Raw genomic sequence first — 19,709 nt, 5'->3', positions numbered from 1 at the left:
GTATAGCGCCCTGGCGAATGGGGATCTCAGGTTGATCCAACCTTCGAAACCCCTTGCCTATTAGAGATGAAGTCTTTGTGGGAACGGCGTCTTGCAACGCGATATAGAAAGCAACTCGCGTTTCAGATAGCTCGCTGTGGCAGATATAGCATCGAGAATATAGCCGGGACGCCTCTAAGAGACTTGAGAGGCAGAGAGGGTGAGCAAGAACGCAGCGCAAGGGTGAGCAAGGGGCGACAATGTTGGCCCAGGGGAGATTGTATTTGAAGAAGACGCCGCGCCGTTGGATGCATGCTTTTGCTTTTGAGATGGGATGACACTGCTTCTGTTGCCCTTCTTCGAAAACGGGTTGACCATTCTTTTTCTTCCATTGCCTACCTACCTACCTACCTGCCTACATATCTAAAAGACTGAGTCGCGGCCAGGCGTCCGATTTTCATCGTCATCTTCTTCATGCTGTACTGGCTTGCACTGAACAGAAGTGTGTGTACGAGTAGGTAGACCAATCTGGTCTTCCAATTTATAGGGACGACCGACCTATACGAGGGAACCCTTTGTTCGTCCGTACCAACAGAAACAGAAACAGAACATTGGTCGATTGAAACTGTACATGTACGATTTGCTTGATCAATTTAGCCTTACAGCACCTACCAACGTACAGCGCGTGGCAGCAGCCAGCCAGCCAGCCCCTCCACGCCTGGCGATCACTACTGGTACCAGTTAATTATCGATTAGCGATCGTTTTAGCGCACCTACACCCGCGGGACGGACCCAAATCAGGCCACCGACCTCCCCCCAAACGCAATTTCGAAAGCATGTTTGCCAGGCTGGCGACGGCTTTCAGCCGAGAGGGCGGGGATAACAAGGGCCTAGGCGCTACCAACGAAAACGAGTCCCCTGGGCAACGTGACGCTGCAAACGTCCCCAATGTCGAATACACCCTGACAGAGGCATTCCCACCGCTGCAATCCGACACTGCCATCGAGCAGCAACAGACCACCGCCTGCACCCCCGATTCCGAGCACGCGACTGTCCTGCCACCAAACGCAGACGCAGTCGATGACGGTGCACGCAGCAAAGGAGCTTCTTCCAACCCCTCCACTCCACCGCCATCGTCACCTATTCTTCGAGCACAGCAGCAGCATTCGGCAGACGACAAGTCACAGCAGCCCCAGCAGCTCCAGCAGCACAAGCCAGCCCCCCTACTACATCTGCATCTGCCCCTACAACCCCAGCCAAGGCTACCTCCTCCTCCTCCTCCAACTCTTACTCGCCGCCCCGCTCCCGACGCACGCGAGGCTCTTTGCCGAATCGGTCACAACCCGAAGTGCATGCAGCCAGAGTCTCCCGTTCCGCCACACTTTCGGGCTCTCCGCTCAGCAAAAAGGAGACCGACACTTTAAAGGAGTCGCCCAAGACAAAGAAACCCCAACGGCACTCGCTCGCCTCCAACGCCTCGACCGAATCCTCTGAACGAGAGGGCCTCAGCAAGATGGACGGCAAATGGGTCATTGTCCAGCAGAAGACCTTCACAAAATGGTTAGTTGCACCCAATCCTCTCGGCTGGTCGAACATGACTGGCAGGCATTCAGTGCCCTACTCTGTCCTGCCCTGCCCCGACCCGTCCCACCTCGACCCGACCCTACAGAACGATCCATACTGACAGACGTGTGGTGCGATATAGGCTGAATACGAAGATTGAGGTGCGAGGTTTGGAAGTCAAGGACCTGGTGGCTGATTTAAGCGACGGTGTAAGTATACAATGCGAATGACTCGGATTTGTTTACATCTTTTTGAGTTTCCCATCCCGTCACAGCCCAGGCTGCCATCATCATGCTGATCGTGCGTTCTCTTCGCAGGTCATCCTCATCCATCTCCTCGAATGTCTATCCCAAGAATCGCTGGGTCGCTATGCGGCGAAGCCCAAGATGCGTGTGCAAAGGTTCGAGAACGCAAACATAGCCCTCAACTTTGTCAAGTCCCGGGGTGTCCAAATGACCAACATTGGCGCCGAAGATGTCGTCGACGGCAACCGCAAGATTATTCTCGGTCTGATATGGACTCTTATTTTGAGATTCACCATTAGCGACATCAACGAGGAGGGTATGACGGCCAAGGAGGGTCTATTACTGTGGTGTCAGCGTAAGACAGCATGCTACGACGAGGTTGAAGTGAGGGACTTCAGCAGCAGTTGGAATGACGGCTTGGCCTTCTGTGCTTTGCTCGACATCCATCGCCCGGATCTCATTGACTATGATGCTCTGGACAAGTCGGACCACCGTGGAAACATGCAGCTGGCTTTCGATATCGCTCATAAGGAGATCGGTATACCTGCCCTGCTTGATGTGGAAGATGTTTGCGACGTGGCCAAGCCCGATGAGAGGAGTTTGATGACCTACATCGCCTACTGGTTCCACGCCTTTTCGCAGATGGAGAAGGTTGAGAACGCAGGACGCCGCGTGGAGAAGTTCGTGAACAACATGCAGGGCGCCTGGGAGATGCAGAGCGCGTACGAGCGGAGGATGGCAGCGCTCCTCCAGCAGATCAAGGAGCAGATTCACGAATGGCTCCAGTCCACATTCGAGGGTACCTACGTGGACGCAAAGAGGCAGGCCACCGACTTTGCTTCGTACAAGAGGGGAAAGAAGCGGGAATGGGTTGCCGAGAAGAGCGAGCTCGCCACGTTATTAGGAAACATCAAGACGAAAATGGCCACATATCGCCTCAGAGCCTACGATCCCCCGCCGGAGTTGCGATTGGAGGTTCTGGATGCGGAATGGGCCAACCTCACCAAGACTGAGATGAAGCGTGGTCAGCTCATCAACGAAACCATCAGAGAGTATGTCCAGCCCCCTTCCCCTGCTGCTTACGTCATACCTGTTCCTTACTAATACTTCCCAATAGCATCAAGAACGCCCTTCGCAAATCGTTCGCTGACAAAGCGAACGACTTCGCGCTGGCGTTGAACACAATGCAGGTGGCGATATCAGGTCTTGAGGGAGACGTCGAAGACCAGCTATTGCACGTCCGACGTCTGTCAGACAATCTTCCTCCACTGGACGCTTATCTCAAGACTATCGAGGCGGTCGATGAGAAGTGTCAAGAGGCCAACATTGAGGAAAACGACTTCACTACATATACTTACGACGAACTGCATTACGAGTTAGGACTTGTCAAGTCGGCAGTCGCTAAGAAGCTCGCTTTCCTGGAGAATCAGCTCGTTGCTCGCGACATGACAAACCTGACTCCCATCCAGCTGGAGGAGTTCGAGTCGGTGTTCAGACACTTCGACAGAGACGACACAAACTCGCTGAGTGAATTGGAATTCAGTGCTGCGTTGGCATCCTTGGGTCTTGTGTTTAGCGAAGATGAGATGCACGACTACTTCATCGATACCTCGCGTGGCCGAGAGCGGGTGTCTTTCGAGCAGTTCATTCGCTTCATGGTGGACGTGACAGAAGATCAGAATACGGCCGAGCAGGTCTACCAATCCTTCCGCGAGGTGGCCGATGGCAAGCCGTACATCACCGAGATGGATTTACGACACAGTCTGGTACCCGATGAGGTCATCGACAAGCTCGTTGAGATTGTGCCCGTCCACTCGGGCCCGGACATGGCTTCAGACCGCGGCCAGGCTCAGTACGATTATATATCCTTCATGGAGAAGCTCATGAACGAGCAAGGGGGCCACATGACATTGGGGGACATCACGAACGGGCGCAGCAGCCCGGCCAAGAGCAATGGGTCGCAGTAGAAATGTGGCGGGTGAACCCCCTCACGCTACTTCTTTGGAGCTGGGTTGAGCTTGTTGATATACCCTCTCTGGTTTCTTTACTCTCCCGCCTCTTTTTTTTGTTCAAGAAAGCGTTGCTAGCTATTTGTTTTGTCCACACACACTAGGTATATAATCGCTCTTGGGAATACGGTAGCATTGCCCGGGGTGTTCAAGGGAAAGGGGTACTGATTGATCATCCATTGATTTTGCGCATTTGCGCAAAAAAGAAGAGAGTATGTCGGATGAGGCGGATCTGGCTGGGGCATGGAGAGGACAGGGCCGGGTGGTGCTATGGGCCGCACATGATCACATTCTTCAACCTCACTCTCCTATCTTGGTCCTCGCGTCACTGATCTGATATATCCGTTTTATTTTCTATGTTGATTGCTGTACGGAGGACCGTCGCCGTGACTCGAGGTCCGGGTTTCTTCGTCGTACTATGATGGCGGCAGATGAAGCAAACGAGACGAGGACTAACGGGCACACCCAGGCTTAGATGGGTGTTGCCTGTCTACACAACAAAGCAAGGGTTACTGGCATGGCATAGCACAGTCCTCTAGATAATATACTCTAAATGTTCGACATGTCCGAGTTGATACATGGCGATGACGTTGAAGGTGGGCGCCGCTAAGAATGGTACTAAGTAGGCAGTCTGTAAAAACAGGACACATATACAAAGGATCTACAAGGTGGGACGAAGCGTCTTGTCATGTAAAGAGAAATTGATACTGTCTAATTGCTCTGATGGGCGAAGACTGTTTGTCTACCAAGTACAGCCGAATGCTACGTCGTACACCTCGCCATTTGCCTGCAGTTTAAAACACGTTTTGCAACAGCACTACGCTCCGTTCCGAAATCTATACTGTCCTCTAGAAATCCAATGACACTGCAATGCAACCCGACAACTCCAGTTCCCATGTAATAGACAATTTTGGCGCCTAGAGGTTCGGGTCGCTCGACCTCCCTCCAGGTCTAGCTCTGCTGCCGCCAGAGCAGACTCAAAGGCATCTCTGTGCCGAGTCAAAAGTGAGTAAGCCGGCGTGACCTCCTGGGACACGCCACCGTTAGTTCTCTTTGAACGCATCCATGTCTTTGAGGGCATTGGCTAGTCGACGGTAATCACGGAGCAACTCCAATACCTCTCCCAGCTTCAAGTCCGCTGGATTCTGCAGCTCCACGAAGCGCTTGTTGGGCGGCTTGATTTGCGGTATGTCTTTAGGGGTAGCGACGGTGCTATGTCGGGAAAAAGCCTGCTGTATAGTCAGTCACGGCTGGCCTTGGCGTAATAGTATCAGTGGAGGAATCCTTACCGAGGCCAGATCACCGCCTTCTACAGGTTTCCCTGGAGGGGCATCTTTGTCGTGGCCGTTGGGGTAGGCGTCGTCCGTCCGAAGCCCCGCATCATGCTCATGCTCGCCAGCCGGTTCATGGGATTGAAAGAGTTAGTCAGATTCCGCATTTGGTCTACAAGAGCCGGGTTAGAAGACGAGGAGGCTGTGGCCGTGGATCCAGGGGTCCCGGCTTTTTCTCTTTCTTCAGTCGCAAAGACGACTTTTTGGAACTGCTCGCACTACGGGCGCTCCTCGTACTATCGGTGCTGCGATCCCGATCCCTAGGGACCTTCCGGCCCCCGACAAGATGTAGAATCCTATCGTCGCGGTTTGCAGCCGGACTGCTGTCCTCTTCACGCCCCTGAGCAGGGACAGGTCCGTCAAGAGAGGCAATGTCCTCGGGAGGTGGCGTGCCGATGAGTTTTCTTGCATCGTCTAGTGTCCTCGGAACTACCAGCTCTTTGCCGCTCTCCGTGGTGTCGCGAAGCCTCCCAATGAAGAAATTGTAACTGTCGCCCAGACTGTTGCTTATGTTCTTAAAACTCTGATCAGCCGTATCAAAGAACGAGTCCCTCGCGTTGCCTATAGCTTGTGCTGGAGTCTGGATCAAATCACTAAGTCTACGACGCTGTGCTAAAGCCTTGGCTGTCGTGGGGGATGGTGGCGCCTTTAAGCCTTGTGCCTCTGTGGTCGTTAGTGAAGGCGTGCTGTGAGTTGGCTCTGAAATGCCGGGTGTATATGCCGGAGGGAAAGTCTCTGTACGGGGACTTCCGGACATGCTACCCAGCTTAGCTGGTCCGGTGACGGATTCGTCGGCTCGGAGGCTGGCAAGGTCGACTGTATCCAGAAAGAGGATGGCGGCCTCGAGATTGGTGAGGCAATATGTCGATTCCCCGTCCAATTTCTCCTCCCACCGAAACCGCTGGATGAACTTGAGATCGCTGGTGACGTCGAGCTGCTCGGGAGGCATTGTGATCAGGGTGTAAATGAGCAAGGGCATGATCTCGTCGGCTGAGGATGACAGTTGAAAATGCGATAACGTGTCAACGATGCTCTTCTGAGCAGCCTTTAGGTAGTTCAACTTCCCCAGAGGATACCGTTTCTCATGCATCGTGATCAGGTTCTTCCTAGCTTGCTCTAGATATCGACGGATCTCTTCTTGCTTCTCTAGTGCGGCGGCATCTGTGCCATCTTCTGCGTGTTCGTCGGCCTTGATCCCTAGCCCGAGTTCGGCCAGACCTATGCCTACTAACGACAACGCTGCGGTTTTTGATCTAAGCTTTTCGTCGGCCTCGGCATCGTGGGTGGATCTGTGTCGATATATCCTGTCGTATATGCCCTCACACAGTCGTCGTTCCACCCCTTCTTCCAACAATATCTTCTTTTGCTCCAAGGCGATCCTGGCCTTCTTTCTGTTGGCCAATTCTTCGGCCGTGAGCATCTGCTGCTCCCCATCGGTCGTAGAGGCTGGCTTTGGCTTGTCTTTACCAGTCAAAGAGGCCGCCTTTGCTCGCAGGATGCTGGCGGTAGATGCTCTCGATGGAACAGCAGGTCGTGGGGCCTCGTAGCGACTTTGCCTCGAGGCGAGGCTATCGATGTGCGTTTGAATATGGTGGGAAGCAGTCGCATAGAAGTCTTGGAAGCGTCTAGATAAGTTATCAACGTTGGGCGGCACTGGGTTGACTTTGGCGGAAAGGCCGTCGATGAAGCTGCAAGTCAGACCTGTTAGCGATCACATCCTACCTAAGGTACATGGGCAGCATACTTGTCGGTCAAACTAATGAGTTCTATAGGAATATCTTCAATGTCTACTGAGGCTCTTGGTGGCTCCGTGGACTCAGCGGCTTCGGCAGTCTCGAAAGTATCGCGACTGTCCGGATCGGCACCTTGTTTCTTAGGTGATGTCTGGATAACCTTTATCTCCGGCGTCGTCGTGCCATTTTGGAACGTGCTAGCCCGCTGAGCCCGCGTCAGAGGGTCTATGGTGGTTTCCTGAACCGCCGAGCGCGGAAAGGACCTCGAGGAGCGAAGCGTGCCGGGTCGGGGCTCTGAGCTCTGGGCGGGCGTAGAAGGCGCCATGAATATGGAGCTGAAGGACATGGTCGTTAGTCGGACTCGGATGGAAGACGGCACAGCGAGAGTCAAGAATTCTCGAGAAGTTCCCGAGGACAGAAGCGCGGCCGCGGAGGGAGTTAAAGGCGTTGATGAAGCAGCATGAAACTATTGCAGGGGTGTGGTTTACCTGATGCTACCTGGACAAACGAGTGTGTTGGATGTAGTCGGGGCGGACTTCTATATCATGCCATAGAAAGCTCGCCAGGTAAAGCGGGTAGAGAGGGAGATATGGCAATTGAATGGAGTCCTACTGGGCATCAATCCGGGGTTATAGCATGCTCCGAGGGACGTTGGAGATGGGGATACGCTGCATGCAATGATGATGAAAGGCCAGCTGCAACCTCATCGGCGACCGGTAGGCGGAACGTCCAGCAGCTGAGCTTATCGAACCATCAATCGATAAGGCCCAGCACCAGCGGCAATGCCCCCATCATGCGTCAGGCGTCAGGCGTCAGGGACCTCTGCTCCAGGGGGTGTGGGCAGTGGGTGGAGTCTATCGATGTACCTCTGCCCGCTAAAGCCACGGACAGCTACCTACGGCACTCCTTCTTACGTACTTACGTACCCTCCCTTGGAGCTGATGCGCCTAGAACGCGACACCAAGACAAGACCCGTTGCCGCCGTTCGAGAGGCACCTACCCTACCGTACAGTAGGTTAATGCACTCCACATGCCCGTCTCGGACTAAAAATTGCCTGCCTGCTTACTTAAAGGTCGGTAGGATGTATGTCATGTATGTTACACTTTAAATGTTTCCTTTTCTTTCGCGGCGCCTGCCTGGGTATCAATGTTAGGAGGTAGGTTAAAAATGCATAGTAAAAGTACTTATGAATATGTACGTAAGTACATATATCACTTGCACCAGGATATATATGTTCACACAAAAACCGATACTATAAGACGAGACAGATATTTGATACCAGTAGGCGTTTTGAGATATACGCTTGGAAAATCATACGTCTAAGCCAAGTAATACAAGTAGGAGGTACTGGGGACTGTGACGGTCTGGTGTGCAACTTCAGATGAATGCCTCTTGATTAATTTCCGTTCTTTGCCATGGTCGGAACTCATCAAGCAGGCACAGGGGCCAAGGATGACAGGAGTGCTTGGAGTGCTTTGATTGCTTTATGTAGGTACATATTGATGTGCATGCATGCTTACTTACCTAGGTATGTAAATCCTTCTCGGCTCCCAAGCAATCGCCTGCTGCTTACTTGCTTGCTTATGCAAGCCCCATTGCTTCGCATTCGGACTCGATGGTATCGAGTGAGCGGTAACCTACCGCCGTGTTATTGTCGGCATAGGCCCGAACAACCCCGCGGGCGCCAGCGTACGCCGCCCAGCCCATCTCGTCCAGCCCGTTGACGGGATCCTTCGCGAAGGCGACATACGCGTCTTGAATGGCGTGGCTGGTTTCGTACTCCAGCGCCGTCGAGTTTCCTCGGAAGTCCGCGTGTGTTCCGAATGCGAGTGGCAGGTCGCTGCCGTGCCACGCCCCGAACCAAGGTCGCGGCGAGATGTTGGAGAAGTTGCCGTTGTAAAACGCCCGGTGGGTTATGCGGCCAGCTGCCAGTCTCTCCCTGCGCACCTCCCGTCAGTTCCATTCCTTCTATCCATTCATGCAGGCATCCGAGGCAGGAAGAACTTACTTGGTGGTCTTGTACGTGGGGCACCAGAAGAATGTCTTTGAAAGTTCTTCGGCTACGGCCGGGTCTGGTCCATCGACAGAGTAAGGGGCAATAAAGAGACCCTCCTGGTTATTGTGGGTGACGAGAGCAGGCTTCGGCACGTCATTAGCACACGATATCGTTGGACAGGAGGGTTCCTTCTGGGGCTTACCAGAGTAGACAGTGCACCGCGAGCGGCCCGTTCTGTGTAGTTGGCGAAGACGAGCTTCTCGTCCACCATCGGAGCAAAGGTGATGGAGGGGCTGTCGCCAGAATCCTCATAAGCGGCCACGAAATTCTCCAGCCTCTCCGCCGGCACCTTCTTCATGCAAGCCAGCTCGGAAGCCGCATCTGGCTGGTTTCCACAGCCCAGGCTCTCGGCGACGAAGGAGAAGTTCGAATAGACGACGTCATTGCTCATGAGCTGGTTCAGGTGAGCAGTGCCGGAGTTCATGATGAATCCCCCACGATGGGGTCATCGGCAAAAGCAAAGTTATAATAGTCAACTGCGACAGAGCCCGCCGACTGCCCCCAGATGACCATGCGATCGGGGTCTCCGCCGAAACTCTTGATGTTGTCCCTGACCCATTCGACAGCGAGTCTCTGGTCCATCAACCCCAAGTTTTGCTCGGTCGCGCCGGCGGCGTCGGGGAAGCCAAACAGGTTGATGCGGTAGTTGAAAGCTACCACGATGTGATCCTGGGATCTCTCGATCCATTTGGTGGGTATCTGGTAGGGAACATCGGTTCCGCCCGTTGCGAAACCTCCGCCATAGAACCAGATGATCACGGGCAGCTCAGGCGTCTGGCCGACGGCCTTGGTGGGCACCCAGACGCTGGTGGTCAGGCAATCCTCGCTCATGCCTGCTTTCCCAATCATAAACTCGGGAACATCAGTGCGCATCATTGCTGGGTGAACCGAGATGTACTGCCAGCACGAAGGGGGCAGCGCCGTCACGTTGATGACGGAGTACCCCTTGGGCTCGTATGGCTGCGGCGGCTCCCAGCGGAGCTCACCAACCGGAGGCTTCGCATACGGTATCCCCAAAACTCCGCCACCGAGGGGCGATAGGGGAGGCACGGCCCTGTACGGTCATGCCAGTATCAAGCTTGACAGTGGGACCTGCTTGGACCCCACGAAGGAGGCATGCTATACCGAACGAGATGGTCTTGGCAGACACCATGTTGTCGACGGCGATTCGGTTGAAAAGAGAGAGGTAGGGAAGCCAAAATCTTCCGCCGGTTGGCTGCCGTTAAGCGAGCTTCATATCTCCTCAGATGCCGCAATCCAAGGCCTCGTCAAGTATTGTGACCGCGCCCGAGCGGAAATCACCCCCATATCCACAGCCCGGGGGCTTGACTCGCATCGGTTCAAACCTCCGTGGCTCGTTAAAATCGTCTCCGCCAGGTACCTGTTGAGGTCGCTTGGTATGAGGCATATGAACATGAATCTACCCGGCCTGGCTGCCTAGTTTTCCTTATTTCTCTATGCTTTACTGGGTTTTCAGCGAAGTGATGCCCAAACTGTACTGCCGAGTCGGTGTTGACTGGCCTGTACGAGAGCATTATATATCAATGATGTTTGCTGTCGCCCCGCACCCTGATCCATACAGCCAGACCGAATATGGGCACGGCTCCGTCTCCGCCGCCAATGTGACCTTGTCGTGGTAAAAACAAAAACGAGTTCAAAGAGCATGGGTTCTAACAAGAACGACGGGGTATGCTCTGCCGGGCCAGTTCGCTATATGCCGATTGGACAAAGACCCCTGGGTAGGTACGGAGTAATGGTGCAGTTCTCGTTATTCACGCCTTATCTTCATGCTGCATTCTATACCCAGGAATCACGTTCTCCCAACTAGCACTCCTCGTTATTCACGCCTTATCTTCATGCTGCATTCTATACCCAGGAATCACGTTCTCCCAACTAGCACTCAATGTGGGCAGTATTTATTCTGCCACACACGCATAGTGATGGCTTCGCAAGCCCTATCGTATCATACTATAGGCAGAGAGTCTGTATTCTATAGGTAGTCATCTCGGGCAGGCCGCCTCCATTCTTCTGGCAGCTCTGCCATTCGTGTATATACTCTCAGCTTTTTCGGTCCCAAAATGGCATATGTGTTGTGGGTTTGGGTAGGTGAGTAGGTAAGCGGTCTATAAGTTATGTTGTGATACATTTTCTGCCTCACTTCAAGGCAGCCAGGGCCTAGAGCATAAGTTCTTGCGATGCTTCAGGCAGGAACGATAGGAGTATGAGCGAAGTGCAACTGCCAAGGCCCTGGATAAATGTCTATGGCATTTCGTCCATGTTTGAGAACAAATTCAAGATTGGTAGAAACAAGCCATATTTGGTAGTTGGTTGGAGGTACGGAGTAAACACGCACTGGACATTGCCTAAGTTCGGGGTGGACGGGGTAAGGTGCGGGGGGCCGTGGGCCGCCGCAGCGTGGCAGCGTGGCTTCCAGGCAGCAGCCGACACTGTTTGTTCGACTGCATTTGAGGGTTGGCTACCTACATTACTGTTAATGCGTACCTAGTGACTGCGAGCCAAGTACATACATAGGTAGGTTACTGCAGCAGACAGTAGCAAACACGCTGTGCTGCAAGGGTACCTAGGCACTGGTGGCGGGACTGGGGGCATTCTAGCATTCTAGCGTTCTAGCGTTCTAGCCAACCAATGCCTGCACTGCTGTCCGTCTGTGCCTCAAAATGGCTACGGCAGGGTCATGTCGTAGGTCATTCCTCCAGCACCTCCTTCTCCAAAGTTAGGCGACCAAATTGGCACGCGATAGCGATTCAGTGGAGCCCATGCTGCGTCCGTTATCCCATGACCGACCTACAGACATGTGCAGACGGAGTCTACTTACATACCTACATGCATACCTTACATATCCATTTCAACTCATCATTGATCTATCGGTCTTTCGAACCTTCCATTATTCTAGATTACAGTAGCTTCTTCTTTTCCCTTATTTCATTCAGCAATCCTCCCCCAACTCACCTGCACACTACTCCGCTTGTGTTACCTGATGACCTCACAAACAACTCCTAATCGATACGGTACGATACGCTACGATACGACACAGCTACACCACCAAGAATGGCCTCGCGACATCAGCGACCTTCGACATGCGCCTCTGCCGGCAGGGTCACAGCGCAGCTGCTTTTATCGTTTCTAGCTTTCTCTTCGTCCCCCGTCGCCGCCTCGAGATTTGACGACCAGGCTCAGGTTGCCCTCTCAAACTCGCCCATCTTATCTCCCTTAATCCCAGAGCCGCCGCAACCGGCCGACCACACATTCACACTACGGCACATCTTCCATCATGGGACCTATCGACATCCCGGCCTCCATCGACGACGAGACATCCCGAATTCCGATGCCGAGGTGTGGCTTGCCGCCGAGGATGATCATGCCGCGGAACAGATCGCGTCGCTTAAGGCCAAAAGCAAGCCACGCAAGATTGAGCGTTTGGTAGATCGGAGACCCCAAGTCGTGGACCCCATCGTCGCCGAATCGCGGCAACGCGGCTATGTCCTAGCCAGCTCACCGTCGGCATGGACTATAGACGACGTGCCCGGCCTGATGTCACCGACAAGGAGACGGTGATAAACATGGCCCTGGTAGCGGCAAACGCCTACGTCGAGAAGCCCGGCTTGCCCGATTGGGATGAAGTCGGGCACCCTTTCAATAGGAGTGCCGATTTCGGCTGGGAGACGGACGGTCTGCGCGGTCACATCTGGGCAGATGAGTCGAACTCCACTGTCATCATCGGACTGAAGGGCACGTCGCCTGCGGTGTTTGATGGCGAAGGAACAACCACGAATGACAAGATCAACGACAATCTGTTCTTCAGCTGTTGCTGTGCACAGCAAGGACAGTGGTCATGGCACCAAGTCTGCGACTGTGCCACGGGCACCTATAGTTGTAACAACACGTGCGTCAAAACGGCCCTTCACGAAGAGAGCCGCTACTACCAAGCTGCAAGGGAGCTGTACTCTAACGTTACCGAGATGTACGACAATGCCAACATCTGGGTTGTTGGTCATTCTCTTGGCGGAGCGGTTAGTTCGTTGCTCGGCCTGACCTATGGCTTGCCCGTGGTTACTTTCGAAGCTGTCCCGGAGGCTCTTGCGGCCACCAGGCTTGGACTACCCGCTCCTCCGCATGCAGATGCCCGATATCCCCAGACTCGCGAATACACAGGAGCTGCACACTTCGGGCATACGGCCGATCCTATTTATATCGGCACATGCAACGGTGCGACTGCTTCGTGTTCGTTTGCCGGCTACGCGTTGGAAACATCCTGCCACACAGGCATGGAGTGCGTGTATGATACTGTGGCAGATAAGGGTTGGAGAGTTGGTATTGGCACCCACAAGATCCGCAGCGTTATCAACGATGTGCTTCGAAAGTATGACCAGGTCCCGGAGTGCAAGTCGACCCCCGAATGTCGAGATTGTCCGAACTGGAAGATGTACGAGAGCAACAGCACTACTGGGACGACTACGTCTACAACCTCGACCACATCTAAAACGCGCACTCGAACCGCTACTTGCAAGACACCAGGTTGGTGGGGTTGCCTCGATGAGACAACCACCACTGGTACAGCCACGTCGACGTCGACCTCGAGTACGTCGACGTGCAAGACTCCAGGATGTAAGTTTGCTGCTCCGGAATCTGCCTATGTTTTCACGTGACTAACAGTGTAAAAAAGGGTTCGGCTGCAAGGATGAGACAACCACGAGCAGTACTCACTCGCCGACAGCGACCACAACTAGCACCACCACAACTTGCAAGACGCCGGGCTGGTTTGGATGCAACGATCCGACGAGCACAAGTACAACACCGTCGCGACCGCACACTGCGACGGTTACATCGGCGACCTGTCAGACTCCAGGCTGGTTCGGATGCAAGGATGAAAAGACTGAAGCAACAGGCGCGCATCTTATCACTGCGCCGCCTGTCATGCCGACTCCCACAGATAGGAGACAGGACGTGTACGACGAGATATAGCTATTTTAATTTGTTCTTAGACTGCTCGCATAGTTAGGGTTTGGGTTACCAGGGAGTGAAGGATATAAAATATGTTTGATATTAGTCACTTTATCGGGCTTTTTTGACGTGACCTAACATTGAAGGGTAGAATACAACATGACTGGCTGATTGATGCCAAGCAATGATGACATGAGCCCCACCCTTTTGAGACTCGGCGATGGTGCCGCAAAAGTCACATGGAAGCGGCTCATCTCGGGCAAGATATTGCAAGCATGCCAACGACTTACTTCACAGCGCAATGTGATTGATCCAAATCTGCTGTGGCTGAACCTTTCCGACTGGGCCCTCCACCTCACTACAATACACAAGAAAAGAGGGAACGTCTCGGAACGACGCCCTGACGGTTACGCAGCCATGTTGTTCATTGGTCTGACCGGCTCCATTGCGACCGGCAAGTCCACCGTGTCGTCCATCCTCTCCTCGGCCCCATACTCGCTGCCCATCATCGACGCAGACGTACTGGCGCGCAAGGTCGTCGAGCCCGGCACCAGCGGCTACCATGCCATCGTGAAGCACTTTGGCCCCACCACGCCGGACCTGCTTGAGGCGCCCTCCGAGTCCATGCCGGAGCACGGCGTTGACGGCAAGGGCCGGCCGCTGAACCGCCCCGCGCTGGGCCGCCGCGTCTTCGGCGACGGCGAGGAGCGAAAGCGGGACCGCGGCGTCCTGAACGGCATCGTGCACCCGGCCGTGCGGCGCGAGATGTACAAGGCCATGCTGGGCTGCTACCTGCGGGGGCCACTGGGCCGTCGTGCTCGACATCCCGCTGCTGTTCGAGAGCGCCCTCGACCGGCTCTGCGGCGTCGTCGTCGTCGTCGCCGTCCGCGACCCCGAGGTCCAGATGCGCCGCCTCACGGACCGCGACGCCCACCTCACGCCCGACGACGCCCGCAACCGCGTCGCCAGCCAGATGGACGTGCGGCTCAAGGCCCGCCGCTGCGAGGCCCGCGGCGCCGACAGGGGCGTCGTGGTCTGGAACGACGGCTCCCGCGACGAGCTCAAGGCCAACATCGACGCCGCCATGGCGCAGGTCCAGCGGGGCAGCCCCGGCTGGTGGAATGTGCTGCTGCTGCTCTGTCCGCCCCTGGCGGTCGCGGCGGGAGCGTGGAACTTCTGGCGGAATGTACGGATCAATAAGGCTTGGGCGGCACAAGAGCTGCAGGAGAAGGCGAAGCTGTAGTAGGGGATACCGTAATATAATGGCAGCGGACTGGCTGGCCTTGACGGCATGACAGGCAGGTCACGTTGTCAATCTCGAGCAAGTCGCCAGGCATGGCATTCCAGGTTATCCATATCCAGCTGCAAGTGGTGGTCCAATGTGAGCCAACTGTGTGTCTCCCTAGGCTAGGTTCGATTGTTCCATGTCAACGCTACGTGAGGGAAGGGTGGCACTTCATGGAACCACTGAATTGAATACATCCAAGTTGATTATTCTGCTTCTGCCCAGCTTGTCCATGAGAAACCGATAAAGCATCAATTCTTCTTCGGCCAGTCCGCCACACCCAACTCCCCCAAATTATTTTGGGTACTCATCCATATCATCACCACTCTGGTTGGCTTGGATGCCAACAAACCAATTCTCTTCTCTTTCCGCCATCTACCAATGCCAATTGTTGACATAGCTGGGAGCATATTTTCGACCTGGCCCCTACGATTCTTCACTCTTTCTTCTGGACTGCCCCCACAGGAAAATTGGTAAGAACCGCCTCCTTCATCTGCACAAGTGGAAGTCACGACCCACGACCTTGTGACACACCATCCCCAGCAGTCCACATCCAACTCTTCGTTGTCGTGGTAAACCAGACAGGTCTTCTCATCAAGAGACCCTCAGTCTCCAATGGGAACCCGATCTTCATCCATTGTCGTTTAACCAACCCTACCCATTTTGGGGGTGTTCTTTCCGCGAGCAACCGTTTTTCTTATTTGCACTTCGCCAATCATTTGGAGATCTGCACTGCTCCCAAACAGTTCGTCCCCGTGGCCGTCACCTCGACAACCCTCTACTAGACCAACGAAAGTTACCTTGTCCCCCCAATTGTCGCCATGCGTCCCCGCAGTCGTCCGAACTCGTTCGTCGAGTGGATGGTAGGGCGCAACTGTCTAAGTGAGACTCAACGACGACGTCCACCACCACCACCAGAGCCTAGGGGACCAAGGAAGGTCGCAGCCCTCCACTGGTCTACTGACGATGAGTCCGAGGAGGATACCGTCTCTCTTACGGTGCCTCGTGCTCGCACGTCCAGAAGAACGCGAAACGTTCGATTCGAGGACGGTCTGAGACCGGCCCTCAAGGAGCCAACGGACAAGTTTCCTGAAGAACCTGCTGAAGCCCCCGTGGAGCCACCCGCCGAGTCCCCCGAAGCCGAGGCAAATGCCGCGCCGGCAAATGGTAATGCCACGGCGGAGGCAGAACACGAGGTGGAGCCGGACTGTCCCTGCGAACTTTGTGTCGCCTCCCTGGAATCGCAGAAACGCAAGAATGCAGCGGATATCCATGCAAAGCACAAGGTCGTGAAAGTTGAGAGGGCCAAGAGGGAAGCCGAAGAAAAGGCCAAACGAGGTGGTAGGTCAAATAAGAAGAACAACCAGGCCCAGGACTATTCGGAAACGAGTGTTGAGCCTGGACCTGAAGCCTCGACATCCGAAGCTCCCTCGGACTCGGATGACAACCGGGGCAAGAAGAAGAAAGGCAAACAAAACCAGGTCCCCAAGAAGAACAAGGGCAAGAAAAACCAGAATAACTCTGAGGAGACGTCGGAAGATGCCGAGGCCAGCACGACTGAGAATGAGACTCAGACCGAGGGGGAACCCGAAGCCGAGTCCGAGAAAGAGGAGAGCAAGGCCCAGAATGGAAAATCCAAGAAGCAGAAGAACGCCAAGAAGAACGGCGGGAACGGCAAGGACGTCCAAAAGGGGGGCAAGGCACAGGCTAAGTCCAACAAAAGGGGTGAGAAGCAAGGGGCTCAAGCCAAAGACAACGCCGCCGAGGCGCAGCCAGAGCCCGCACAGGATTCCACGACACCCGCTAAAGATACAGCACCTCGGGTCCCAGAGGAAGTCTTTCAGAAGATAAGATCCACGAAGAAGAGGTCCAAGATACCTCCCCACCATCCTCCTCCCGAGCTTCGCAAGCCAAACTTGATGTTGCCGATTCAATCCAAGGTATCGCACGTAGAGCATGTGCTCGAGACCGGCGCCGACCCCGAGCCCAATGCATTCCACGATCCCCAGAACGGCATTTTGCGCCACTACTCCGGAGCTGCGTATGGGAACCCCCACAGCCGGCTCTATCCTCAACGATCGTACAAGGAGAGCCCTCCGGTCGGCACCCCCATCCTCTCAACAACCCTTGGTACAATGGTTTCCAGTATGACTCACGCGGCAATCGGCTATTTCAGCAAGACCTGGGACCCCAACAGCCGCAGTACGCCCAGCAAGGCCCCATGCCCATGCCTCCTCAGCAACAACCCCCCACGGGTATGGCCGCTCCTCACGCCTCGGGGGCGAACCAATGGTTCCAAGGCTGGGGCACGGCAGTCGTGGGAGGCGACAAGGCAGGAGCCACTCCTCCCCAGAACGACTCGCCCAGCGTAGGAGCAGTCCAGCGCAAAGAGAAGAAGAACGTTGCTTTCAGTGCCCGAGACGCTAGCTCGGGGTTTGGCGAACCTAGTGCTGGTTCCGGGAGAGCGGCGCCATCGCGCGGCGGCGGCGGCGGCGGCAGGAAGTCTGCAGGCGCCAAGGACACAAACACCCTATGGGCCAACTCGAGCAAGAGCCAAGGCAGCGGTGGGCGCAAGACGGCCGGTTGCGTACAGAAGGACGCGGACAACAACAGTGTCAACTTCGCAGGCGAGACGGTCGACAGCTTCCTCAACCGCCTGAAGAGCAACTCCAGCAAGCACGACAGCCCTCAGCAGCCACAGGGTGGTAGTGGCGGCGGCGGTAGCGTCCGCAACAACTCCCAAAACGGAAACGGTTATGCGGGTTGGAATGGGCAGGACAACGGCTTCCCCACGGGTCCGCCTGCGGCAACTGGCGCTGGCAGCAATAACGGCGGCTGGGGTGGCAGCAACCAGTGGGGAGGCGGCCAGAATAACAACAATAATGCCAACTTGAGCGGTGGCTCCCAAGGCTGGAACAACAACATCAGTCCCGTCCCCGACAACAACAATATGAACGGTGGCTGGCCCCAAGATTTCAACGGCGGTTCCAATGGTCAGCGAAACTCGGCCGCGGGAAGCAACCAACAGCAGCAACCAGGATGGGAATCCATCCGAAGTGGCAGCAAGAAGAACGAGGGCCCCATGCAGTTTGGTAATGGTTCCAACCAATCCAATGGACCGAAGATGTCTCCCGTGCAAGGCACTCAACCGGGCCAGGGCTGGGGCAACAACAGTAATAATAACAACCAGGACTGGGCCAACGGCAACGGCAACGGCAACAATAATAACGCTGGTCAGGACTGGGGCGGTGGCAACAGCAACCAGGGCGTCGGCCAGAACCAGGCCTGGGGTACCGGCAGCAACAACGGCGGAGGTGGCCAGAACCAGGACTGGGGCAACACCAGCAACCGCGGCGGCCCGTCCACAGCCTGGGACAACGGCGCGGACACAGGCGGCTTTGGGGGGCGATGCAAACAACGATGCTGGCTGGGGGCCGGGCCCTGATAACGACAATAATGTGATTGGCGGAGGTAACGGGAGCGGCCACAGGAGCCAGAATAGCCGCGGCTCCAAGGGCAGTAAGAAGAGCAAGACCGGGTCTGGAGGCGGTAGCAAGAGATCGTGGAAGCAAGGCGACGACAACGTCGGCCCAGCTAGTCGCCAATCCGGTGACATCCCTGGGGTGAGTTCATTTTGGGCATTTTCTCCTTTTCAATAATTCGGCTGGCTGGCCTGTTTCTCTTTAGCACACCCCTTTCCCCCTTTTCTTTTCCTTTTTTCTCCTCTTTTTTTCTACTACTTTTCTCTATTCCTCGCTTTCTTTCTCTCTCTCTCTCTTCTCCAAAGTAGCACATTATCTTGGTCAATCCACTAACGTTAGACAACTCTTTTTCTCGGCAGGCCTGGCCTAGCAGCAATGACCAGCAACAACCATCACAAAGACAAAGCAGCTCCCCAAACGGTGGTAATGTTATGGACAACAACGAGAACGGCGGCGACGACTTTGGCGACTACGGCGCAACCAACAACAATAACAACATCAACAGCGGCGGCGCGGATTGGCACGACGCCTCCGCGGCCCAGGGCACAACATACTGGGAGGAAGAGGGCAGGGGAACGGAGAACGTGGTTCAGGATTGGACCGGCAACAACAACGACACGCTCAAGGCGGGCGGTTCGTCTTGGTGGTGACTATCCGCCGCTGCGGCACTTGCCTCCAGGGGTTTGGGAGGATAAATCGAAAGAAAAAGAGGAAAACAAAAAAAACAAACCCGCTCGGGTCGCTTGGTTGACTCGACTAGGGCATTCGCTTTAGGTCGGTCGTCAGAGCTCTTGGGGGATGGGTTTGGCGGGCGTGTGTATGAATAGGAAAGGTGGATGGTGATACATGATTGGCGCACTCTAGCCCTCGGTTGTGGTTAGGAAAACACCACATTTGGTGCTGCCGGGGCAGGATACCCGGGGGGGGGCAGAGCACACCTTATGCCATTATGTCGCCACAGGTCTCCGTGAAGTCGGTTGGCGTACAGGCAATTTTGGGGGCATGGCAAGTGAATAACACGAGCCTTGCACTTTGTTCGAGTATAATTCTACTGGTCCGAACG

At 55.0% G+C, this 19,709-nt stretch overlaps 7 protein-coding genes across 7 annotated transcripts; 5 read left to right on the top strand and 2 right to left on the bottom strand.

Annotated features, from left to right (window-relative positions):
• Nucleotides 1-815: 815 nt before the first annotated feature.
• On the top strand, nt 816-3,754 carry PG997_004274 (alpha- sarcomeric (f-actin cross linking protein); the record flags this gene model as incomplete). Its single annotated transcript, XM_066808589.1, is given in 5 exon segments — nt 816-1,327; nt 1,342-1,539; nt 1,685-1,751; nt 1,860-2,839; nt 2,905-3,754. The coding sequence occupies 5 exon segments, from the start codon at nt 816-818 to the stop codon at nt 3,752-3,754; spliced, it is 2,607 nt and encodes an 868-aa protein (XP_066672207.1).
• A 1,485-nt stretch (nt 3,755-5,239) lies between these two features.
• PG997_004273 (uncharacterized protein) lies at nt 5,240-7,206 on the bottom strand (the record flags this gene model as incomplete). The annotated part of the gene is made up of 2 exons (XM_066808588.1): nt 5,240-6,815; nt 6,872-7,206. 2 exons carry the CDS (start codon nt 7,204-7,206, stop codon nt 5,240-5,242), a joined length of 1,911 nt encoding a protein of 636 aa, XP_066672206.1.
• Nucleotides 7,207-8,442: 1,236 nt separating this feature from the next.
• On the bottom strand, nt 8,443-10,070 carry PG997_004272 (acetylcholinesterase; the record flags this gene model as incomplete). The annotated part of the gene is given in 5 exon segments (XM_066808587.1): nt 8,443-8,800; nt 8,870-9,000; nt 9,060-9,311; nt 9,356-9,913; nt 9,924-10,070. The coding sequence occupies 5 exon segments, from the start codon at nt 10,068-10,070 to the stop codon at nt 8,443-8,445; spliced, it is 1,446 nt and encodes a 481-aa protein (XP_066672205.1).
• Nucleotides 10,071-12,441: 2,371 nt separating this feature from the next.
• Nucleotides 12,442-13,584, top strand: PG997_004271 (alpha/beta-hydrolase; the record flags this gene model as incomplete). Its single annotated transcript, XM_066808586.1, has 1 exon — nt 12,442-13,584. The coding sequence occupies one exon, from the start codon at nt 12,442-12,444 to the stop codon at nt 13,582-13,584; it is 1,143 nt and encodes a 380-aa protein (XP_066672204.1).
• A 712-nt stretch (nt 13,585-14,296) lies between these two features.
• PG997_004270 (uncharacterized protein) lies at nt 14,297-15,122 on the top strand (the record flags this gene model as incomplete). Its single annotated transcript, XM_066808585.1, has 2 exons — nt 14,297-14,646; nt 14,723-15,122. 2 exons carry the CDS (start codon nt 14,297-14,299, stop codon nt 15,120-15,122), a joined length of 750 nt encoding a protein of 249 aa, XP_066672203.1.
• An 863-nt stretch (nt 15,123-15,985) lies between these two features.
• On the top strand, nt 15,986-18,609 carry PG997_004269 (uncharacterized protein; the record flags this gene model as incomplete). The annotated part of the gene is made up of 2 exons (XM_066808584.1): nt 15,986-17,419; nt 17,518-18,609. The coding sequence occupies 2 exons, from the start codon at nt 15,986-15,988 to the stop codon at nt 18,607-18,609; spliced, it is 2,526 nt and encodes an 841-aa protein (XP_066672202.1).
• A 468-nt stretch (nt 18,610-19,077) lies between these two features.
• Nucleotides 19,078-19,296, top strand: PG997_004268 (uncharacterized protein; the record flags this gene model as incomplete). The annotated part of the gene is made up of 1 exon (XM_066808583.1): nt 19,078-19,296. The coding sequence occupies one exon, from the start codon at nt 19,078-19,080 to the stop codon at nt 19,294-19,296; it is 219 nt and encodes a 72-aa protein (XP_066672201.1).
• Nucleotides 19,297-19,709: the final 413 nt, after the last annotated feature.

Source organism: Apiospora hydei, assembly GCF_038363865.1.
Source record: "Apiospora hydei strain CBS 114990 chromosome Unknown utg000004l_segment0_segment0, whole genome shotgun sequence".
Taxonomy (NCBI): Eukaryota; Fungi; Ascomycota; class Sordariomycetes; order Amphisphaeriales; family Apiosporaceae; genus Apiospora; species Apiospora hydei.
This window is presented reverse-complemented; position numbering and strand designations above follow the sequence as displayed.